This window comes from Desmodus rotundus, chromosome 1 (genome assembly GCF_022682495.2).
Source record: "Desmodus rotundus isolate HL8 chromosome 1, HLdesRot8A.1, whole genome shotgun sequence".
NCBI lineage: Eukaryota > Metazoa > Chordata > Mammalia > Chiroptera > Phyllostomidae > Desmodus > Desmodus rotundus.
The window spans coordinates 146028842-146049307 of NC_071387.1; the positions used below are offsets into that span (position 1 = coordinate 146028842).

At 34.4% G+C, this 20466-nt stretch overlaps 1 protein-coding gene, 1 non-coding gene and 1 pseudogene across 20 annotated transcripts in view; 2 read left to right on the forward strand and 1 right to left on the reverse strand.

Moving 5' to 3' along the window:
- APC (APC regulator of WNT signaling pathway) overlaps window positions 1–20466 on the forward strand; it is a 159382-nt gene that overhangs the window by 49586 nt on the left and 89330 nt on the right. For 8 of the 19 annotated variants that reach the window (XM_024563318.3, XM_071219413.1, XM_071219417.1 and 5 more), the window contains exon 2: window positions 16121–16273. The exons of 7 other annotated variants lie outside the window; for them this stretch is intronic. In XM_024563318.3, coding sequence (XP_024419086.1) covers window positions 16139–16273 — 135 coding nt within the window. In that variant the 5' untranslated portion in view covers window positions 16121–16138. Of the gene's footprint in view, window positions 1–3616; window positions 3755–16118; window positions 16274–20466 lie in introns of those variants that run through there. 4 more of the 19 variants (XM_053911464.1, XM_053911490.1, XM_053911495.1 and 1 more) reach the window with 2 other exon arrangements.
- LOC112307247 (U2 spliceosomal RNA) lies at window positions 6277–6433 on the reverse strand (annotated as a pseudogene).
- Window positions 8656–8803, forward strand: LOC112307242 (small nucleolar RNA SNORA57). The gene has a single exon (XR_002975034.2). It is a non-coding gene; the product is annotated as a small nucleolar RNA SNORA57 (small nucleolar RNA).

Genomic DNA, 20466 nt, shown 5'->3' on the forward strand with positions numbered 1-20466 from the left:
GTTGCAAGGCACAGTGGTAGTGGCTTTTGCAGATGACTGCAGCAGTGCTTTTCTTCCTGTTAGGCTGAAGAGACAACTGCAGCGGAATAAGAAACCATGCAGCAGTGCTGGTGGTAGAAGTCCATTACAAGAAGCCATAGTTTATCATTGCAACCTGAATAGCAGAAAAAATTATTTGATTTTTTTTTAAGTAGGAAAAATATGAAGCTATGAATGTTTTCACCGTGGAATGTACCAGACACTTTGATTCTATATCTCAAAAGACATGCTCAAATTCTATGCTTAAACATAAATCTTATAGAAAATCTTAAATTATGTATGAACAATGGATCTTTTCCTTTGTTAGTATACCTTTATGTCTTTAATCAGGTTATTGAAGGGTAAATCACTTTATTATGTCAATTTCTTTGTGAAAAATTATAGTGATAAATTTTTCATAGGATTAATACTTAAGATCTGTTTTTATTAAATAATTTTCTATTACTCTTTGGTCACTTTTCGATATCATTGAATAAAGTCTACTGGCAAATATTCTAAATTAAGGCACCATGGCTTTTCTTCTAGATGTATTTCTGTTCAGTGAATACTCATAAGATATACTCTTGATATAACGTGATTTCATTGTGCTTAAATATTTTTTGGCTTTACTTGAATGTCTAAAAACATGTTTTGGGATTGATGTGGCTTTAAATGGATTATCTCCACAACAATTTATGGTGGCCAGCCTGCCACACCTCCCTACTCCCTGAGCAGGATGGATGGCACTGGCTTTGTGAAGCCCTCCAGGATCAGTGACAGTATCTCTTAAATGGTGCTTCCCTAACAGAAAGCCCGGAGAGAACCTGTGATTTTGTTTCAGTGGTATTTTTTTTTAATACTTTTAATTAATTTATTTATTTTTATTCAGTTACAATTGTCTGCATTTTCTCCCCTTCCCTCCACCCCACCCCATCAGTGGTATTTTTTAAGATAATAAGGACTTGGTCTTGAGTAAGTAAGACCATAAACTTTTCAATGATAAATTAAAGCAATTTTATTCTTTTAAAAAAATATTTCTGCTTTAAGAATTATTTATCGTGCATGACAGGGTTGATAGCCTTAAGATCTCTTTTTAAAATGTGATGGAAACTATAGCTAGAATTAAAGATGCCACATTAAAATTCCAAATGAAATGCAATTCAATTCTTTGAACCCTGATTAGTATACTCTTTCAGAGTTTATGATTCTTATTTTTACATATATTATCTCATTTTACTATTTAAACAGCTCGGTGTTATATTATTTCCATTTTAAATGTTAGAGTACTTCTAATTAGGTATGTTGTGATTTTATCCAAGGTCATTTATTGTGTAGGATGTAAGAAACTTAAATAGCCTATTTAATTCTAACTCTATATGACTATTTTAAATAATGTCTCTTACTAAGTAACGTACGAAATAGTATATAACAAATTACTTCAACAACAATATAAATCATTGACAAATCGTCAAACGAAAAAAAATATTAACTCGGTTATGAGTTTTTAACTACACTATAAGAATGCTTTGTAAAATACCTGATAGCCAAACAAATGGAGAGGCAGCAGTTTTTGTAATGACATTCTTAACATACTTTTTTTCAGATCATCTTATTAATCATATGCACACTTATAAATAAAACAGCATTAGTTTGAGGTAGTTTTAAGAATTAAATAAAAAATAAAGAACTAAAATAAGAAAAGTTGGATTATTTTCCCCTAATAGTATGACCTACCTAAGACTGAAGTATTGGCTTTAGCGATCTTTGAAATTATTCAGAGCTATTGGCTTTAGCGATCTTTGAAAGTATTCATTGTTAGTTGATATGGCCAGAATTGAGCTAGTAAGGAATTCAAAATTATTTAGGTATGCCTATGAACTGAATCAAGGCTGTTTATTGGTGCTTTTATGCATAAATTGTTTTGTGGGTTTTTATTTTACAATTTTTCTCTATTTTTAGTGTTACTAATTTCACATAATTTAACCAATCTTTTCATGTTAAATGTTCTCTTTAATTTTGACCTTCCTTATAATAGAACAATGTGAAATGTTATTTGTTTTGCTAGCTAAACACTGATTGCTTTGGCTGCTTCTGGGATATTTGAAAGTTTGTATCATCTAAAATATCTTCTAATTTAAAGGAATATAGTGTTTCGCTCTTTGAAACACTGTGCCTTGTGAACTCTTCTAGGAATCCTGGATAATTCTGAACAGTAAATTACTTTTGAAGTATTAAGTGTCTTCAATGTAAAATGAGAAGTTTAGATGAAATGATTTCTAGATCTTCTAGTTTTAATAGTCAGTAATCTGTGGTTCTTGATTTCTATGGGATCAACTGTTAGAAAGATACCCCAGCTCCTATTTAGGTACAGGTGGCATCTCAAGCCACCTGTACCTAATAGATAGAGCCACCTATACCTCATAATAGATACGGTCTCAGAAATTGTTTTTGTAAATCAAATCATGACATAAGCGGTCCATAAAAGGAAGCATTCTCCCCTTTATTCCCATACTGAACTCCTACTTCCCTTACAAGCACTCATTCAAATGTGCTCTTAAATATGCGTTAATTCTTGTGAAATATTTGGCATCATTTTGTATGTCTGGTTTTTTTACACTTAATGAGTTTTTTATTGTGGCAAAATAAACACACATAAAATTTACCATCTTAACCATTAAACTGTATATGTACTTATGTCATTAAGCACATTCATATTGTTGTGAATGTACCACCATTTGTCCTGAGAACTTTTTCATTTTCCCCAACTAAAACCCCACCCGTAAACAGTAACTCTATTTTTCAGTACCTCTAGACCCTGGCACACCACCATTCTACTTCCTCTGTCTGTGAATTTGACTTCCCTAGTACCTCATATAAGAAGAATCATACAATATTTGCCTTTTTGTGACTGGCTTATTTCACCTTAGAATAACATGTTCAGTTCATCTATGTTGTAGTGTGTGTCAGAATTTCCTTCCTCTTTCAGGCTGAATAATATCCCATTGTGTGTGTGTGTGTGTGTGTGTGTTGCATTGTTTATCTGTTTATCTGTCAATAGACACTTGGGTTGCTTCCAACTTTTGGCTATTATGAATAATTCTGCCTGTGAACATGCTGTTTGAGTTGAGTCCCTGCTTTCACCTCTTACGGATATGTACTCAAATTTATGTTTTTGTTTTTGTTTTTTTTCAGTATGTCATATCTATTTCTTTTTTTTAAATTTTTATTGTTATTCAATTACAGTTGTATGCCTTTTCTCCCCTTCCCTTCCCCCCACCCCAGCTGAACCCACCTCCCTCCCCCACCCCCACCATCCCCCCCGATTTTGTCCATGTGTCCTTTATAATAGTTCCTGCAAATTTGTTTTTAATTTACATAATTTTTCACCATTTTGAACTCAGTAGTGTTTTTAACATCTATTTTACTTTATGACCACCTAGTTTGTGGTGCTGACTCTGTTGTGTAGTGTTCTGTAATATCTATCACTATTCCTCTAGTGAAGGTTCTAGGTTCTTGTCAAATCTCTTATGCCATAAACAGTGCCGTGCTGTTCACTTGTACATGACTACTTATAGACTATTTATATATCATTATACAGTGGGACCTCGGTATTCATCGTTAATTCGTTCTGGAACTCATGACGAGTGCCGAAACTGACAAGTACTGAAACTTTTTTTTCTCGTCAAAATGCGACGAGTACAGAGTTTGACGAGTTCTGAAGCCAACAAGTACCGAGGTATGACTGTATAACAAATTACCCCAAATCTTAGTAGCTTAAACAATAAATATTTATTATTTCAGAGTTTCCATGGTGCAGAAATTCAGGAATGTCTTAGCTGAGTGGTCTGGCTCAGAATCTCTCATGAAGTTGCTGTCTGTCAGCCAGGGCCACAGTCATCTGAAAGCTTGACTAGACTGGAGGATCCGTTTCCCAGATGGCTGACTTACACAGTTTTTTCTCCTGGTTACTGGCAGGAGGCCTCAGTTTCTTGTCAGAGCCTCTCCACCGGACTGCCAGAGTGTCTTACTGACATGGCAGCTGCTTTCCTCCAGTGATCATAGAGGGAAAGAGCAAGGAAGGGGCCATTTATGGCATAGTCTCAGGAGTAACACACTGTAACTTCTATCATATTCTCTTTATTAGAAGTAACTAAATTCAGCAACGCAAGAGGATATCAATTAAGCACCACCTTTTGAAGGTGTAGGGTTAAAGAAATTATGGGTATATTTTAAGATAACTACATGAACCAATGAGAAGATTTCATTGGAATTTATCCATAGGAGAGAGATCACTGGATCACACTGTAACTTCTATCATATTCTCTTTATTAGAAGTAACTAAATTCAGCAACGCAAGAGGATATCAATTAAGCACCACCTTTTGAAGGTGTAGGGTTAAAGAAATTATGGGTATATTTTAAGATAACTACATGAACCAATGAGAAGATTTCATTGGAATTTATCCATAGGAGAGAGATCACTGGATCATAGGGCATTTTTTTCCTATTGCTATTGTAACAAATTACCATAAACTTCAGTGGTTTAAAACAACACAAACTTATCATACAGTCCTGGAGATCAGAAGTCTGAAGTGGTTTTCACTGGACCAGAATTAAGGTAGTAGCAATGATGTGCCTCCTCCAGAGGCTGTAAGGGAGAACCCATTTCCTTGCTTTTTCCCAGCTTCTAGAGGCCACCTGCACTCTTCGGCCCACGGCCCCTTCCTCCATCTTCAGTGCAGGTAGCTGCACACTGAACCTCTCTCTGACTCTGACCCTCTGCTTCTCTTGTCACATGTTCTCCTCTGACTCCACCCCTCCTGCCTTTTCTTATCACAACCCCTGTGATCAGATTAGGTCCATGTATATAATAAGGAAAATCTCCCCATATCAGGAACCTCAATTAATCACATCGTAAAATTTCTTTAGCCATATAAACTAACACATTCAGGGATTAGATCATGGAGATTTTGTGGAGCCATTATCTTCTCTACTGTAGTCATACATATAGGTTTTTTCCTTTCTTTTTTTTTTTTAAGCTGAAGTGTTGGATTTTTTTTGCTACTTATACTTTGTAAAAGAGTGTGACTTTTGGGTAAGTATAGACTTTCATTTACCAGATTTGTTTAAACTATACTATAGTATATAATGGTCACTAAGGTGGTAAGAGATAGATATTGAAGAGTATTGAAATATATTTTCCACTAGCTATTTTTAGATTCTTGGTCATATAATCACTTAATTGACATCAGTTTATGAGCTACTTCTGATGTAGTCTGTGATAGAAACTGAGAAATGTTAAAGCAACATGGCCTTGTACCTTTGTCATCACACCATTTTTGTGGCTATCTATCCACACCTCTTCTTCCTTACACTGTGAGGTAACCTAGCCACCTTGTGGTTCCAGTCGTATTTATGCTCAGACCTCCCGCTTTTCCTTGATTCCTCCATGCTGTATTTCAGCTAAATTACACTGTTGTCTGTTCTCCCAAATAGACATCGTTTTTCCAGTTGGAGCTTTGATCATTTTGTTCCTTCTTGTGGAATACTGTCCTCTCACATTTACATGTGTTCCATCATGCTATCTCTCCTCCCTTCTTAAATGGCTTTTACATTTTGAAAACTTCCCTTAATTTTCTCAGCCAGGTGTGACTGCCATAGCATTCTGTAAGTGCTTTTGTACCCATATTTGCCTTTGAACTATAGGTAATTTGTATCTTAGCCTGGGGTTTCCTGTGAGAGCTTGAGCCAATCAAGGCCTTGTGTGAAATTCTTTCTGAAGTGATCCAGGAAGAGGAGTAGAGGCCTAGAAGGAGTTAAATAATAATGAAGGACAGCCAGTATAAGCCTCTGTTCTCAAGTTGGCCATCACTTTGGACAGCTGTGGCTTGGTCTGCCAGGGCCTTCTGAGGAACCAAACAGAAGTGCCCACCCAAGAGAAAGAATCATATATACTAACAACCATTCCCCTTTAGTCAAGTGTTGCCCCATCAAGTGTTTACTTGTTTATAGTTTGTACATGCAGAAATGCTGGGGACCCATGCTAGGGTGTCATAGATGCCCTAAGACAGAAAGCACAAGATGCCTGGTGCAGCTGATGTCCTTTCATCTTACATCTGCTTTTGAGCTGATTGATGCAGCAATGACTAGAGTTAAAGTGAGCCAAGAGAATGGAAGGTGGGACATAATCATCTGAGGTATTTGTATACTGATCCTATTTACCCTTTCTATTGAAATATTATTACTTTGCCAAATAATAAGATACTTAAGAACAAGGAACATGTCAACTTATCTTCTCCCCTCTTAGTTTTGTAGGGCTGTCATGACAAAGTGCCACAGACTGGTGGCTTAAAATTATAGAAATCTGATAAGAATAGATACTACACTTGATCTTAGCCAAAAGGCCAAGAAGGACACTTCCACCAAAGACGGATAGGATCAAGGGTGGGGACTGGGGATGGCTGGGGCGTGGAGGAATGGTGGGGGTAAAATGGAGACAAAGGTACTTGAACAACAATTAAATTAAAAAATTATAGAAATCTATTATTTCACAGTTCTGGAACATCTGAAATCAAGGTGCCAGCACGGTTGGTGCCTTCTGAGGATGCTGAGGGAGATTATTTTCCATGCCTCCCTCCCTAACTTCTGGTGGCTGCTGGCAGTTTTTGGTTTTCTGCCTCCATTGCTCCATGATGTTTTCTTGCTGTCTCTGTGTCCATTTCTTCACATGGCCTTCTTTGAAGAATACTAGCGACTGTATTCTTTATGGCCTATCTTAATGCAGTAAGACCTCATCTTAACTTGATTATATCTGCAAAGATTCTGTTTCCAAAAAAGGCCAAGTTCACAGGGACCAGGGATTAGCTACCTGTGACTCAGCATATCTCTTTGAGGAACACAATCCAACCCACAAAACCTCTTTATAATATTTGCATGGTGTCTTATGAATAATAAGTTTTCAAATGTTTAGCCATGAGAGAAATCCATCATCTACTTTTTTAATGGGAAAGTCATCTTGGACATTCTCTGAATCTGTGCCCTCCTTTTCTGTTCTTTGTTCTCTATGGCTGATAAAGCACTGTTTCTGTTTATTCGTACATGCATTTATCTTTTGTGGCTGCCACTGAACAAAGCTTTATGAGAATTACAGATGCTAAGTATTAAATATAATATACTTTGTCTTAAAGATGGGGAAACAAAACTCACCAAAGTAAAATGGAATAATTAGAGAATAGTTAATAAAGAACAAAAACAAACCAATGGAAATAAGAGGATATAATTAATAAAGAGAAATGCAGAAATAGAAAACAAAATAGTAGAAAGGATATGTACACCAAAAGTTAATTTTTTTGGTAAAAACCAATAAAATAGATGAAACCCTACAAAACCTGATTAAGAGAACAAAAGACAAAACAAAAAACATGATTGGGTTAGGAAGTGAATTTTAAAATAAGAGAATACATCCAACTCTGTAGTAATAGACTTGAAAAGCTAGAGGGAATGGATAATTTACTGGTGAACTATTAATCACATTGATACAAGAAAACACATCTAACCACATAAAAAATTTCAAAATACTTAAAAATCTTTTTTCTAAAAGGGTATCTTCTAATCTGAATTCTAGCTGACTTTTAAAGAATAGATAAATTATTATTCAAACTATTCTAAACCATATACGATTAAGGTGAGAAACCTACCAACTCATTTTATAAACTTAGCATAAACTTAATTCAAAACATTATTTTAAAATACTATAAAAATTTTAAAATATATATTGGTTTCTCATTAAAAAATTCTGTGTGTGTCCTGGCTGGTGTAGCTCAGTGGATTGAGCAGCGTCCTGCAAACGAAAGTGTGGACGGTTCGATTCCCAGTCAGGGTACATGCCTGGGTTGCAAAGGGGTATGCAAGAGGCAACCACACATTGACGTTTCACTCCCCCTCTTTTCTCCTTCCCTTCCCCTCTCTCTAAAAATATATAAATAAAATCTTTTTTAAAATTCCATGTGGAATATTGAAAAATGAGCAAACTAATAAAGTAATAAATCATGAACAACATAAGGTTTATTGCAGGAATGGAGGATGGGTCAAAATGAGAAAATCTTATAATTGATGGCATCAACAAATAAAAGAAAACTGTATGGCTATACATTATATCAGAAGGTGTTGTAAAAAAAAAAGGTATTTAGAAACCACTCCTTTTTTTTTTATTTTTTAAAAGTATATTTTATTGATTATACTGTTAACAGTTGTCCCAATTTTTCCCCCTTTGCCCCCGTCCACCCGGTACTCCCCTTTCCTCCGGCAATCCCCCCTGAGTTCATGTCCATGGGTCATACTTATAAGTTCTTTGGCTTCTACATTTCCTACACTATTCTTACCCTCCCCCTGTCTATTTCCCACCTATCATTTATGCTACTTATTCTCTGTACCTTCCCCCCCTCTCCCACTCCCCTATTGATAACCCTCCATGTGAGCTCCATTTCTGTGGTTCTGTTCCTGTTCTAGTTGTTTGCTTAGTTTGCTTTTGTTTTTGTTTTAGGCGTGGTTGTTAATAACTGTGAGTTTGCTGTCATTTTTACTGTTCATATTTTTTATCTTCTTTTTCTTAGATAAGTTCCTTTATTAAGAAATTTACCCTCCCCTTCTTGGCTGGGGTCAGGTTTGTGGTCCCGGTCTCCATAATGTACTGAGGCAGAGGAAAGGGCTCTGGCCCCCTCCTCATTATGTCTTAGGTGCCAAGGGTTTTCAGACTGCCGGTTCTATCCTCAAGTGCCGCGACACTGGTTTAAAAAAAAAAAAAATTAAAGGAAAATACCCAAACATGTTAAAAATAGTTACTGAAATGGACTATTAAATGGTGAAATACTAAACTATTCCTATTAAAATTGGGAATAAGATCACTATTATTCAAAATTATTTTAAAGTTTTAAGCTAACAATAAAACAAGGAAAAGAAATAAGGTATAAATATTGGGAAAGAAGGGACAAAATTATCTTTACTTATGGATTAATGTGATTGCATATCCAGAAAATCCACAAGAAAAACAATTAGAGTTCATAGGATAATTTTATAAGTGGCTGTAATAGCTGTATCTGGTATGGAATGGTGGTGTTTTACCCACAGCAAATTAAACAACAACAAAGCGGGAATAAATGTGATACAAAAGGCATGGGACCTTTTCTTGAAAAAAAAACTTGAAAATTTGATTGAAGGACCTGAATTATTCATGACACAAAGAAGAGAGGTAAGATTTAGTATCATAGAAGTGTAATCTATCTCAAATTAATTTAAATGTAATGTAGTTACAGTTCTAAGTATACGTGAGAATGTAGCATATAAGAGATGCATTTCCGTTCAGTGGAAAAGAAATGGTTTGTTTAATAAATAATGCTGATGTACTTGTTTATGCATGTAGAAGGCACTAAAGTTAACTGCTATACTCATACTATATACAAAAATTAAACTTCTATATATGAATTTAACATTTTAACGTATAAACAATTTCTGATGCAAGCTAGTGAATTAGTCACTCACATTTATCACCTCTGTCTCCTAAGATTTGACCAGTGGCAATAAAAAAGTTTTTAAAAAAGATACTTGGTTACAATATCATAGGGTGAGAGGAATCCAAAATGAGATTGCAACAAATTTCTGGGAGAACAAATAGTGGAAATTAAAAATGATTGCTGAAAAACAGTTGAGGACCTTAAAACTTCCTAGTTCTCTATTCTTTCCAAGATAGCAGATTACTTCTTCTTATTTAAAAGTAAAATACTAATATCGAGAATTTCTCAATAGCCTTTGAAATTATTTGGGCTACTTTGGGATGTTTGAAAACCAGAGTTAAGAATTTATGCTTTGGCCCAGGGGTCTGCAAACTACCACTGTTTATGTAACCTAAGTGTTATTGGAACAGGTCATGCCCATTTTTTTGCATATTTTCTGTGGCTGCTTTTGTGCTGCAGCAACAAAGTCAAAGTAGTTTTAACAGAAATCATAAGCCCACAAAGGCTTATTTATCATCTGACCCTTGCAGAAAATACTTGCCAACCCCTGTCCCAGATCATTTTGGTAGCCTTCTTGGATCCTACCTTCACTTATGATGCTCTTGGATGGAATCCAGCCAATGTATATAGCCCTTTATGGAATGTAAGGAAAAAAGGAGGTGGGGGAAGATATAGCAGACAGGAGACTGAATATCACCACTAACGGTTTCTTAGTAGAGAAGGGAAAGAGAAATAGAATGGGAGGATAAGGACCTGTTGTTAAATAAAGAGAAAGAAATTAAAAATGCATAAGATGCATTCTGCTTCGAATTAAAAGTTTTTTTGTACAGTGATTTTTTTTTCTCTCACAAACTTGATAAATTTTCATATGTCTTAAGATTTTTCTGTTTCTTCCTTTCCAATCATTATTCTTTCCTTTTTAAACATTGACTGTGCTAATTAGGACAGCCAGGATTGTGTCGAGTGAAAATGGCAATAGTAGACATCTTTAGTTGTTCTCGATGTTTAAAAGAATGCCTCTAACATTTCACTGTTAAAGAGTGTTGTCTACTGTAGGTTCTTGGCAGTTTCCCTTCTATTTCTACTTTATTAAGAGTTTTTCTCTTGAACAGATGACTTTTATCAAATGTTTTTTCTTTGTCTATGGAGATGATTATAAGGTTTTTCTCCTTTAATGTTTTAATGCAGTGCATGACACATAAAGGATCTAATGTTAAAACTATCCTTGCATTCCTGGGTAAACTCAGCTTGACTACCATAGTTTCTTTACTGTATACATTTGTATTCCGTTTTATGATATGTTGTGCAGGATTTTTGTTTCAATATTTATGACTGATACTAGTCTTTAATCATTCTTTTTCACACTACCTTTGACTTTTATATTACAATTATATTTGCATCATAAAATGCATTGGGGAGATATTTCTTATATTTCTATTCTTGGAAAAGTTTGTGTAAGGTTGGTATGATTTCTTTATTAATTTTGGTAGAAGGTGTCTGTACAACCATTTGGGTCTGGTGGGTTTTGTTTGTTTCGTGTTAGGAGGAGGAGAGAAAAAATACTTATTGCTCCAATTTTTCAACAGTTATAAAACTGGTTTTTTTACTTCCTCTTAAATCAGTTCCTCCTGTACTCCCACCATAGAATTTTGTTCATTTTATATGTTTGGGCTCTTTCTCTAATCTGCAGACGAAGATTAGGAGTCGTTATAAAGAACCAACTTTTTATTTACATTTATTTTTATTTTTATTTTATTTTATTTATTTTTGCAGACAGAGGAGAAAGGGGAGGGGAGAGGGAGAGAGAAAAAGAAACATCGATTTGTTGTTCCACATATTTATGTATTTCTTAGTTGATTCTTATATGTGCCATCACCGGGGATCGAACCTGCAACCTTGGCTTATAGAGATGACTGAGCTAAGCTGCCATGGCCCGAAGAACCAACATTTTGCTTTGATATTCAAACTACAAAAGGGTATACAATGAAAAGGAGGGCTGCTTCTCAGCAGAACTCAGACCTTTTTTCCAGAGGCAATGACTATTTTTTTTATAACCTTTCAAAGACTTTTTTATTCTTACACAATCCTTTTATTTTTACTAGAACAGAATGGACCATATGAGACATAGTGATCAGCATACTCCTTTTTTTTTTTTTTCCTGCATTAACATCATTCTTTCTAATGCCAGTAGAGTATTCCACTGCATGGATGCATCCTATTTATTTCAAAGAAGTTATGCTTTTACACCAAATAAAAATGTTCTTATTTGTTTGAAGTACCCTAAGAACCCATTCTATTACTCCTAGTCTAGTAACGGACATCATCACTTCAGAGAACTCCAGCTGGCCCTCCATGTGCCTTATACTCGTTAATTAAAAGTGAAATGTTTGTTTCTCCATAGCATCCTCCTTGGAAGAGTATATATTCTATTTAAGTATTTTTAATTTAAAAACACAACTATTTTGATAGTTTACATGTTATATAATGTTTTAAATCTCTTTTTCTTTTGTAACTTATCCTCGTATGAGCAATAGATGCAATTTTATCTTCTTCCTCATGGCTGCCCTGTTTCCCAATGCCACTTATTTAAAGTCCATCTTTTCACATGTATTTGTGATGCTACCTTTATCATTGCTAAATTTGCATATATGTACTTCTGGAATTTTTTACTGTGTTTCAATGATTGATCTATTTATAATGCCTGTATCATAGGCCTTATGATACCACTTTTAAAAACATTTTATTTTTAAATAAATTTGGACTTAAAAAAGAGTTGGAAAATAGTACGGAAAGTTTCTGTATACCCTTCACTCAGCTTCCCCTAATGTTAACATCTTACATAATTATTAAAACTAAGAAGCTGACTTATTGGCATAGTACAGTTAACTACATACTATTTTACTTAAAAAGGCTTTGTATAGTATTTTAATGGGGGGTAGGTGTATTCCTCCTGCTCTCCTATTTTTGTTAGTTCAGTTTTTTTCAAATGTTTAGCTGCAGAAAACAAAATAAAAACAAACTTTATATAGTAATTTACTGGGACTATGTAAAATTTATAAATTAACTTAGGGAGAAACAACATCCTTATACTGAATCTTCCTATACAAGAACAAGGTACGTCTTTCCTTTTGTTGAGGTCTACCTTAGTCTCATTCAGAAGTACTTTATAGTTTTCCTTACATATGTTTTGGATACTTTGTTCACTTTTTGTCTAAGTGTTTTATTATTTTCTTAAATTATAAAGGGGATCTTTCATTTCATCTCCTATCTGGTTTCTCTTTGTACCTATAAAGGAAACATTTCTGTATATTTTGTGCTATGGTACATTACTAAGTTATTTTATTATAGTAATGTTTAGTTGGTTCTTTTGGATATTCCAGGTGCATAATTATATCATCTGCCAAGAGTATTCCTTTCTAATTTCATTCTTTTGTGTTGACTAGTATTATAAGAAATACAGTGATAAAAATGGGCATTCCCTGATTTTAGGAATATATCTAATTTTTCCACATTAAGTATGATGCTGGCTCTGGAGCTGATACATATCATGTTAAAGTATTCTTTTCTATTCAGTATTTTCAACAAGAATGGGCATTGAATTTGTAAAACATCTTATCTTTGGGATAATCATATTTTTTCTCTATGTAGATCTATTAATATGTTAAAAGATATCAATTTTCTAACAATGATTTCTGTTGTAAACTTTTCGTCTTTAGGGGAGGCCAGTTTTGATAAATACATTTTCTAGTAAATTATTTTATTTAGGTTTTCAAATTTATTTGAGTGCAGTTGAGCAAAATAGTCTTTTGTGATTGATTCTTTTGGTTTCTTCTCTGTTGGTATTTTTCTCTTATTCATTACCATCTAAAAGTGCTGGCAAATACATCTTTTTTTTTAATTAATTAAAACAAAACAGTAATAGCAACTTCACATGTAACATATTTTTTAAAAAATGGTCCCAAACTTCTTAAATTAGTAATAATGAATCTTCCATAGGTAATTCTAAATGAGTATCTCCTGCCTTCCTGAAACATTTCTGTCTCCTTGCATTAATTTCTTAGGATATTTTTAAATTTGTTTTCCAGTAAACATTTGTATAAAAGTCTAAATAACTATGCTTTTGCTTTCTTCTTCTTTCCTCTACTCTTATGGGGTGGTGATCTCTTTAGTGGGCATCTTTACTACAGAAAAACAAATATGGTTGTTTGTATACTGTCAATAAAGTGAACGATTCAGAGGGTTTTCCCATTTGATAAATTTTGATTTCTTTAAATGTTGAGTGACTTGCATTTAAGCTATATTTGATGTGAAATTCTTGTGCTTGTATAAAAGGCATTCCGAAGTAAATTTATGATTTCTCAAATTTTGCCTAAAGCAATTTTGAGTTAGGGAGGGATGGCCACAATATCCTAAAAGCATATAAGGTAGACTGTATTACTCTGCAAAACAGCTTATTTTTCTCATAAAATTATATAAAATATTTGCTTTTTAGAACAGAAATAACTAATGATTGTCATTCTGGAAAGGAAAGAAAAGATGACAGAATGTTTTAATTGCCCGTCTGAAGGGCTGAATGTTTTTCCTTCTGTCAAAGAGCACTTCTAATAGTTCCAGCTCCTCTTGCTCATCTGGCTCTTTTTGTGGTTGTGTAAGGCAATATACCCTCTCTCTCTTAACATACGTATGTGTAGCTACCTCTGTGTTGTTAACCTTTCCTCTTACTTTGTTTTATTATTTTAGTGCAAAATTACCTGTTAAAATTTTATTTGAAGTAAAGAATTTTAGGGCTTACATTATTAAATTCTGTCAGATTTCCACCGCTGTCACATGGCTTTTAATGTACTATGTATTTCCAGGCCTGCTTATTAATGATATGGTATAAAAATTTCTCCTTCATTTTTGAGATGTCTCCTCTGTCATTTTCAAGAGGGTGAATTACTTCTTTATCTCTTGTCCATTGGTGGGGGGCACAGGGTCTTATAACTGTAGATCAACATTAAGTCTTAATAAGGAAGTTATGTTACATACCTAGTTTCATAATATAATTTATATTTACATAGCACTTTTTAATCCTGCCTTTCTTTCTTAATTCTAACCATATCCCTGTAAATTGTATTTGAGCAGGTAGTAAATGTCCATTTTACATGTTGGTAAAATGAATTAAAATGAAGGGGCAAAAATGTTAAATCACAACCAATCCTGAAATTAAGACCCAAGTCTCCAAATAAAAGTCTAGTGCTCATTCTTTTCAATCCTAAAGACTTCTGTGAGTGATCCCCACCTCCCAGCACTTCCTTTCTTCCTCAGGTGACAGTAGGTTGTACCAGGTTTATTATTGATTCTAGCCATTGGAGAACTGACTAGACCTGAGTCCCTTGATTCCCTTGCTCGTGAACTCCAGTATTGTCCTGACTAGCCGGTGTTACAACCTGTCCGCCCTATTTTGTATAGTGGATTTTATTACAGAAGAATTTTTTATGTTAGGATCTTTAAATGTTATGTAAACACAAATTTTGCATTACTTTTTACCTCTTAAAGAATTATGATAGGCAGATTTTATTTATTCCAAAGTGCGTTTGGGTTAGTTTAGATTAAACTAAATAGAGAATCAGGGTCTTCCTAACTTGGTTAGTCTCAATGTAACTCCTAGCATTCTATATTTCTTCATGCCAAGGACCTCTTATTACCTGGCTATCTTCTATGTATTTTCTTTTCTCCACTCTTTTTTCAAAGTCTTATGATTAACCGCCAGCCCCTGTTTCACTTCTCTTTGACAGTCTCTACTTCTAATCCATTTTGGACAATCTCTAATCCATTTTCTGTAAGTGTCTTTTGGCCTCAGTCTGAGCACAGTGAGTTCTAAGACCTCATATGCCATAGCTCGGCCTATGGCCGATAGTCATCCTTTTGAATAAACGTAACAATGTAACTTTATATTAGTAATTCTTATTTATCATCTTCCTATCAAAAAAGATTTGAGGTCTCAATCTAATGCTCTTCTGTGTGTCCATTTTATTAAACGACTGCCTTTTAATGAGGCCTGCTCAGAACTTCAGAACTACTCCATGGATGATGTTTAAGACTAGCTTTTAATCAAATGAAAAGAGGTGGAAGGTACTACCCAATCTCCTTAATCCATTCTGGCTCTAAAATTCTGAGACTATTGCACAGAATTCAGAAATTAATATTACTAATATAAATAAACTTCTTATCAATAATTATATTTCCTAGATTTTGCCTGTTAAACCAGGTAAAATAGCTTTAAAACCCTGAAAAAGTTCTACCCTGATAAAAATCTCACCCACTGTGAAATAGCAGATGTACTCAGACACTACCGAAGTTCCCTGTTCATCTTCAACTAAGATGTAGTCAGACACTACCGAAGTTTGAGTCCTGTTCATCTTCAACTAAGACTCCATTGTTCCATCCTCTTAGATGCTATTACTTGAACAATATTATTTTGAGACTTTAACTAGCATATTAATAAAATCCTTCTTAGTAAATGTCTCAAGAGTTTTCTTTATCCCTTTCTTTGTAAACAAGCAGCCACTATATTTTTGGTAGTGAATTTCAAAATCCTTTTTAACCTTATAGGTCCAAGGGTAGCCAAGGATGGCTGCAGCTTCATATGATCAGTTGTTAAAGCAAGTTGAGGCACTGAAGATGGAGAACTCAAATCTTCGACAAGAGCTAGAAGATAATTCCAATCATCTTACAAAACTGGAAACTGAGGCATCTAATATGAAGGTATCAAGACTGTGACTTTTAATTGTAGTTTATCCATTTTTATTCAGTATTCCTTCTTGTAAACTTGGGGTTAGACATTTCACTTACTTAAAAGTATATTTTAAGTTAAGCAGTAATATGTAAACTCTTTTCTTACAAACGTTAACGTTTATACTTTTAAATAAAATGTATTGAATTCATCCAGTGACTCATATAAAGAAAATAAGTGTGAAACCTCAGAGGCTAGTTAGTTCTTATTTTTAAGCTTAAGCATCACTTTAACATCACTCTGCTGAGTCTGGATGTTTTATCTAATTCATAGAAACTGGCTCAGTTATTAAATATGGCCTTCCTCCCCACACTCTCAGATCTTGTTGCCACTTAAATGCTCCATTGCTAGATTATCAAGAATATTGGGGTGCCCTAGTGGGAGGAGTCCTGAATGAAAGTCAGTACCTGGCCCTGTTCCTGGTGCTGTCACTAGTAAGCTGCATCACGTTTAGGCCCTCTTCTGGACTTACATTTAGGTTGCCTTATTAGAAAAATACAGTCATTGCAGTAGCCTAGAGCATTTCCATGGCACCTTCAAGCCCTGGAATTGATTTGCCAAATAGCATTGAAAAGCTACATAATCTCCAAGAAGAGTTATGAAATATATAGTCTACAGTGGAGAAAATATGTTCTGCTTTGAAAATAATTGAGGTTAAAACTTTAGCTGTTCTAATTTTTAATTACTTAGGTAGATTTTCAATTTAATAATAACTTTTTAGAATTGGAGATCATGAATAAAACTCTTACTGCCTTCCCTTTAAAAAAATTCTTCCTACTTTAATGTTGTTTCTGCCCTAGGCTATTTTAACATCTGGGTTCTTGACCCTATTCTTTCTGTCTGTTCACTACTCCTATTTCTTATTCATTGTCTATTCTCTTCGAAGTCCTTTTTCTATGCATTTTGAGGTATCCCTTATTCTTCAAGCTTCTATTTATCACTGAACTTTTTGCTCCTCTCTTATCCTTTATATTCAATATCATAACAGTTCAACCTTTTTACTCATATGTACTATTCTGTCTCTCTGTCTGTGAATCATTTCTACTCTACTTGCCTATTTCTGTTGTAAAAACTATCCCCAGCAATGACAGATCTCCAAGATACCTACCTCAAATCCTTCTGGAAATAAGGCTATAAACAAACATTTTCTTACCACAAACTACGAGTGACCTTAAAAACAGCTGAATTGATTACTTAATAGGTTAAAATAGTTTGGTATTTCAACACTGATCAACACAATGTATCTAAAATTGTTTTATATTGCCTGTGTTTTTAGAAATTTTATACAAAATTAAGAATTCCCAACAGGACTACTCGTTCATCTACTTTGCAGAGAGCTCCTGGCTGGCCTATCTGAATGTCTGCTTTGTAGTGTAGAGCTCTGAGATGGATTTTAAAGTTTTTGTTTAACTACTTAAACAAATTCAAAAGTCATTTTTGGGAGACATTTTAACCTACCCTTCGATCCTTCTCCATGCTGAAGTGAAATGTTAGAATAACAGTCAAACCCTTAAATTTCTATAATGTAATATCAGGTTGACAACTTATTTGGGTGATACAATAATATATATTGTGAAAATATACCATGGTTTTTGGATCCACTCGTTTGCTGATGGGCACTTAGGTTGCTTCCAGTACTTGGCTATTATAAATTGTGCTGCTGTTTACACAATGGAATTCTACGCAGCAGAGAGAAAGAAGGAGCTTATACCCTTTGCAACAGCATGGATGAAACTGGACAGCATTATGCTAAGTGAAATAAGCCAGGCGGTGAGGGACAAATACCATATGATCTCACCTTTAACTGGAACATAATCAACAAAAGAAAAAAGCAAACAAAATATAACCAGAGACATTGAAGTTAAGAGCAATCTAACAATAGCCGGGGGGGGGGGGGGGAGCGGGGACAGTGGGAAGAAGGGATTACAGGAACTACTATAAAGGACACATGGACAAAACCAAGGGGGAGGGTGGAGGTGGGGGAGGGAGGTGGGTTCAGCTGGGGTGGGGTGGAGGGATGGGGAGAAAAGGCATACAACTGTAATTGAATAACAATAAAAATTAAAAAAAATATATATATATATATATTGTGAATATTGGCATTTAAGATATATCTGAATTCAACCATGAATTGATAGTTATTCAGCATGTGCCCCTGCAAGACATTCTTGCTAATCCATCCACACATTTAGAATTGAGCATATGATATCATAGTAGTTATACAACCTGTAAGGAAATTATTTATGTATCTCCTCCTTAAGATGCTTTAAGCTGTTAAAGAGCAGAAACCATGACCTCCTTATTTTGTTTTAGAAAATCGATTGTGAAAAGATACTTGGAAGCATTGGCACTTCCTTGGTTGGATTAAAATTTACCCAAAACAATGGTTATTCTCCCTCCTCCTGAAATCACTTACTAGACTTCAGAATACATTGTAGAATCTTGAATCATGTTTCCTAATCATTAAGCTGTTTATCTCAAAGAAAGGCTAGTAGTACCATCTAGTGGCAAAAGAGAATACTGTTTGATGTTGATTAAATGGCATTGACACAAGTTATAAAAATGTTTTTGTAACCACAGCAAAACAGGTGCACAACACTGTGAGCATTGACTTTATATTTGAAAATATTAAGGAAATGTTTGTTTTTTAGGTATAATTATAGCATTGTTGTGTTTAGAAAGAATCCCTGTTTAAATATATATATTGAAATGCGCGTATTTACGGAAGGCATGATATGATGTCTGATATTTGTTTTCAAAATAAATCTGGGTGGAAGTGAGGAAATGGAGAAGAAAGTGGGTATGCATGTAGATGAGACAAAACCATGAGTTGATAACTATTGAAGCAGAATGTGAAGATATATGGGAGTTTGTTATAATGTTCTTCAAACTTATGTACATGCTTGACATTTTCTGTAATAAAAATGAAGTAAAGTATAATAGAGATTTCATTGGATTTAGTTGACCTGGAATCAGATAAATGCAGAAATTGTCATCAAACTTTAATGAAGTACACACTGTCTTTTTTACGACAGAGCCATGATTCAGCTTCATTGATTTCAAATGCTGAGCATAGCAACATGGTAATTACAGTCATGTGGAGATGTGAAGTATTTAAACTAAAAGATGGCATGGTGTAGAAAAATTATCTGTAGGCAAATTATTAGGAAGCTAAATTTCTCTATAAGCTTTAAAACTACATACATGTAAAGTATCTTCTATTTTCAGAGTGTAAGGAAAAATGAGAATAAGAATTCAAATAGACATTTCATGATTTATTTTGGATATTTAATTCGAAGCATGTGTGTATCTGGTAATGAAAAGACTCTATAACTGTGATGTATTGAGAAAAACAGAAGGGGATTGAGTAGCAACCCCCATGAAATGACAGTTGCTCATGGATAAATATTTTGTTAGTGATATTACCGTAACATATTTTGTCTCTAAAAAATGATTTTCTAACATTCTATAATCTTAAAAATGTTTTTAAAATAATGTGTGATCATATAATTAATTTTTAAAAATCAAGCTTCCAGAATATATAATACAAATGAATATTGTCTTCTTCAAAATTGCATATTAATTTTAAAATTACCATTTCTCAAAGCACTTTCTGAAATATTTTATTGGAATTGCTTTGCCAGTTGTATTGTATTTTCCCTCAAAAACTCTGAAATTGAGGGCGACTTTTAGATATATGCAGAATGCAGCCTCAGGCAATCAGTCCTGCTGCAGCAACTAGAAAACACTGGCTTAAAACACACCCACACAACCTATACTTTTAAAGATATTGGAGGACTGTGGAAGCATCAAGGACTGTATTAACTAAAATGCCAAACAGGAAAGAGCCCTTTCTAGATGAGCTGACATCTCTGATGATTTTCTTCCCCAGGGATATCTGTTGGTTCTGGGTACAGACTGATACTCGTCATTGGAACAGGACTGCAATGGAGGAAAGAAACTTTGGAGGTCTTGACAAACATCTAGGCAGATGTGAAGTATTGACATTTAGAGGAGGTCCAAGTGCATGAGTAGTTTTCCCCGTGGAACACTGGCTGAGTCTTTTTGTACTGTAGGATGCCGAGGGTGGTGTAGGAAGGCAGAACGTGAGGCAAAGTCCTGCTGTAGGACAGACACATAACTTTCACACAACAGGTCTCCTCAG